Source organism: Otolemur garnettii, unplaced genomic scaffold (genome assembly GCF_000181295.1).
Source record: "Otolemur garnettii isolate 467f Iridium unplaced genomic scaffold, OtoGar3 scaffold00047, whole genome shotgun sequence".
Lineage (NCBI taxonomy): Eukaryota > Metazoa > Chordata > Mammalia > Primates > Galagidae > Otolemur > Otolemur garnettii.
In genome coordinates, this window is record NW_003852442.1 from 8278794 (window position 1) to 8283634 (window position 4841).

General features: G+C 42.4%; 1 protein-coding gene across 1 annotated transcript in view; it reads left to right on the top strand.

Moving 5' to 3' along the window:
* The window catches only part of ADAT1 (adenosine deaminase, tRNA specific 1), a 27199-nt gene extending 22939 nt beyond the window's left edge, over positions 1-4260 (top strand). Inside the window, exon 10 of the mRNA XM_023514110.1 lies at positions 3152-4260. Within this exon, the coding sequence (XP_023369878.1) occupies positions 3152-3284 (133 nt within the window). The 3' untranslated portion in view covers positions 3285-4260. The remainder of the gene's footprint in view (positions 1-3151) is intronic.
* Positions 4261-4841: the final 581 nt, after the last annotated feature.

Below are 4841 nucleotides of genomic sequence, written 5' to 3' on the forward strand. Positions count from 1 at the left end.
GGCCATTTTTTGGTTGCAGCCGTCATTGTTGTTTGGCGGGTCCGGGATGGATTCGAACCCACAACCTTAGGTGTATGTGGCTGGCGCCTTAGCCGCTTGAGCCACAGGCGCCGAGCCAGGCAAATTCTTCTCTATACAACAAATGAGAAAGGAGTAGGTAGAAAATTCTATATGAAGAGACTGGCTGCTTGTTAATCACGTCATGCATAGTGAAGTTAGTATTGATGCCCTCCAGTCATCTGTGGTCAGTTTGCTTGTTTCTTATCTGGACAAATGAATCAAACTGGAACTGGGTGGGTTTTTATATATTCTGTGTGTCTAATAAAAGCAAATACGGACTTAGGTAAGGAGAAATTTTATTCAAAGGGGTTGTAAGAGAAAGGGGACTATTTCAATAGGGAAAGGGGGGCTCTTGCACCAAGGAGAACACTGCACCCACAATCTGTAAGCCTTTCACAGGCAGGCAGAAAGGAATGCTCTTTTATACTGAGAGAGAAACAGGCCAGAAAGAACCAGGAACGGAGGACTTGGATGAACAGTTTTCCTGATAGGACAGTTAAGCAGGAAACATGTTTCCCTGCAGTCAGCAGATTCTCAGGAGAGGCTGTTAAGAAGAGGTTGTTACACATCCTGATGCTGGATCGGGATGGGGGGGGGAGGGTCAAAGTCCCAAGGTCTTGGGGAAGGAGAGAGGCTTAACTAATGTCTGGTCACATTAGCAGACGCTTCGTGGCGACTGCTCAGTGGGTCAAACCGTTCAGTTAATCACTGTGAGAGAGAGGGAATGGGAATCCAGAGGGTCTGTGCCTGGCCTTGTCACAGATGAACAGGGCAAGCATCTGTGAGGCTTAGCCCTAAAGGGAAGGGTGGTTGTTTGCATTGAGCCATTTCCCAGCACAAAAGAGGGTAACAAGGAGATTCCTGAACCTAGCTGTTTCCCAGGAACATGGGCTCAGGTAAGGTTTAACACTGTCATGTGTATGGGTTCTGGTCCTTAACTAACAAAAAGCTATAGGAAATTGATCAACTGAAATCAATGTTTATGATAAAAAGCATCTTTTCCCTGTCTGAGGTAAGCTAAGAAACAACTCTGATTTCCTCAGATTTGGGCAAAGTGTCCAAACTGTAGTTTTGTTCTACTACAAAATAGTAGAAACTGGGCATGGCTCAGTGTCTCATGTCTGTAATTACAGCACTCTGGGAAGCCAAGGCAGGTGGATTGCTTGAGGTCAGGAGTTAGAGACCAGCCTGAGCCAGAGTGAGACTCTGTCTTTACTAAAAATAGAAAAACTAGGCAGGCATCGTGGCAGATGCCTATAGTCCCAGCTACTCGGGAGGCTGAAGCAAGAGGAATCCTTGAGCCTAAGAGTTTGAGGTGAGCTATGATGACACCATGGCACTCTATGAAGAGTGAGGGAGTGAGACTTTGTCCCCCCCCACCAAAAAAGTAGAAATTGGAAAAAAGTCAATCAGTAAGACATGTGTCTTAATTTTTTCAGCTATAAAAGGCAAATAGTTACATTAACTATGCCACGAGTTAGCTGAGAATGTCAAGGGAAATATATACCGCTTGACCTAGGGCTTAATCTATTGTAGGGTTTTGATAACTGGTAGCTACTTATTTTTAAGAGACAGAGTCTTGCTGTGTTGTCCAGGCTGGGCTCAAATTTCCAGGCTCAGATGAGCTTCCTGAATAGCTGGGACTACAGCTACATACCACTCTGTGCGACTCCTAGAAGCTACAATTTTTATTTGATAAAATATTCTGTGGCTGAGATGTATGGGCTTCAGCAGTGTTAAAGAAAAAATTATTCAGATACTAGTTAAAGATGGTAAAGAACAGACTGACTGTTGAAGAGGGATTACCTAGTGGGGTTTTACAGTAGGTGAAAGCAACTGGGCTCAATTCCAAACATGGGTAGAAATGGAGATTTATAGCCAGGGAGTAAGGTCTTTGGGTCGAAAATTGCTAAGAGAAAAGAGCAAGGCCAGGGTGATAAGATATCAAGGGTAGAGGGTGAGGAATTTGATCAGTTATTGAAGGTGATCAGATACCAAGGGTCTGGGTTTTTTTTTTTTTGCTAAAGTCACTCAGCAGGATTCTTGCTAAAACTGGATAAAGCGGGCCAAGGACAGCCCAAGGTTGGGACATAATCAAAGAGTGGCCTCAGGAGCCTGACTCAAGTCTGGCTAAAGAAAAAGATTTGTCGAAGAAAGTCTTTTAACTGGGGATGAGTATCGCTACCATTACTCAGCATTCAGCCATTCTTCAGTAGTCAGAGATGAAAGGGATTTGTAAAGGGGTGTTGGCTGGCAGTATTTAGCAGGGACATATGGATAAGATGGTAAATTCTTTGTTAGGACAAACAATAGCCAAGAAGCTCCTAATGGCTATATCCTCTGGTGGAATTTATAAGCCCTTAGAAAACTTATAAGCCAAAAAAGTAGACAGTTCTTGTTTTTTTCTGATTCCATGAGGCCCATACAAAACCAGCATTCTGTTTACTCTGTTAATCCATGCTGCTTCCTAATGACTCCCTACAAAGGAGACAGAGTTGCTCTAGGAACGTATCAAAGTCAAAATGAGAATGTAGAGACATATTTCTAAATTTAGTATTTTATGTGGAATACAAGAATTCAGTTTGGGCATACACACAGAACGGGTGGTCTAAGGGATGTCCAAAGAACAAGGAGGTTAGAGGTTTTATTAAAGAATAAGGAGAAGGTTAGAGATTTTATTAAAGAAGTGAAATGTTGTAGGTCGTTCTTCAGTAAGCTCATTGGCGAGCTCTGAATCTAAGGGACAGCAGTGGGTAAAAGTGAGGTTGCAGCAGCTCGGTTCAGTAGCTCTTAGGTAGAACTGGTTTCAGGTTACAGCAGGCAGTTTCCGCAGCCAGGCTTGCAGAGCAATTACGTTCTTGAGCAATGTATATGCCCTGAGTGTTTTTTACCTCAGTGTCTCAACTCTGTTTTAGTTAGGTATAAAAAGAATGACCCAATTCGTATGATCAGGTTTCACAAAAACATACTAAAATCCTTCTGTTCCTAAGTCTCTCGTAAACATGTCCAGTTGCTTGCTCAGGTGTCTGGCTGGCCCCAGAGGTGCTGTTTGTCCACTGAGAACTTGTGTGTTTGGTGGTGTGTGCATTAGGGTGCAGAAGCTGACTACCTACTGGGAGTACAAGGAGGCGGCCTCTGCTTACCAGGAAGCCTGGAGCGCACTCCGGAAGCAGGCGTTTGCATCCTGGATCAGAAACCCACCGGATTATCACCAGTTTAAGTGAAAAGGAAAAGTTTTCAAATTGTTTGCTGGTAACCAGATCCTTCATATTGAACCGCCTTCTTCCTTAATTGCTACACAAGTCTTAGGCTAAATTGGGGGGTGGAAAAAGCCTTCTCAGCACTCCATCTCTTTTGTGTAATATAGATGGGATCTGGACCCAGAGCGATCTATACTTGATTGAAGTAGCTTTCTACTAAAGTGCTGTCTCACTAATGACCTTAGCGTCTGACTTCAGTTGTGTTTTATTGCTCCTCTGAAATAATGAGATTAGAGATTGGAACATGATGCTTTAAAAGTACTCTGCAGCAGCTTTGTTTTATGTGTTCCTACGTTGATTCAGCAAATATTTATTGAGCTGAAATGATGTTTAATCTCTGCAAGCTGTACAGCTTCACTGGGATAGTGAACATATACTTGTATTCCCAGCCTTGCTTCCCTTGGGGAGCCAACCTTTTTCCATTCTTGGGTGATTCTGCTCTACCCATCGAACTTGGTTGAAGCTAATCTTATTCCCTGGCTCCAGGAATGAGCTTGTGAGCCAGCCCTGGACAATCCTAGAATTGTTCTCAGAGCCATCAGGAAAAGATTCTCTCTTTTGATCCAGAGCTAGAAGGGCTACATAATGTTGGAACTGCCAGTGCCCATCTTTTCTTACCACATACAGGCAGCTAGCCGAGAACAAAGGCAGTGAAAAAGGAAACAGGCAAGAGAATCAAGAGAAATGTTATGTGTTGTTCTTTAATAACACAAGTCTAGCCTACCCTGGATTCCAATTATGTGAGACAGATTCCTACTACTGTTTGATTAAACTGTTTAAGTCAGTTTCCTGACTTTCAATTGAAAGAGTTCTCCCCAAGAAGCTAAAAGGTCCTAACACACCTAGCAAACAATTCTATTTTAACTCCAAGTCCAGTCTGGACAATACAGTCAGACCCTCATCTCTAAACAATAAATAAATAAATATATCTAATATTTAACTCTCAGCTTCTTCATGCCTTGAATGATTGACTAAAAATGTAAGCACCCCATGTCAGGGTTACTCAAGATCCTTGTCAGTTCTTCAGCATGTTACAGCTTTAAATATTTTTTAATAAGGCTTTATTGAAACATAATTCACATAGTATATAATTCACCCAGTTAAAGAATACAATTTTTATTTTATTCCATAAAATAAATGGAATGTCCATTTATTCCATAGAGCTATTCCACAGCTTTATGTCCATAGAGCTGTGCAACTTTCAGTTTTAGAATATTTTCATCCTAGAGGCACTTTATGCTATTTGTTTCCTAGGCCTGTTTAACAAAGTACCATAAGCTGGGTGGGTTAAAGCAATAGAAATATATTCCCTTCTGGAAGTCTAAAATCAATTTGTTGATGGGGCTCATGCTTCCTCTCAAAGCTCTCAGAAGTATTCTTCCCTGCCTGCTCCTCAGCTTTTGGTGGCTCCTGGCAGTCCTGGGATCATACCTCCCTCCAGTTTCTACCCTCTGTCTTCACATGGCCTCCCTGTGGGGAAGGACCTGTGTGTCTCTCTGTGTCTTCATATGGCCTTCTTGA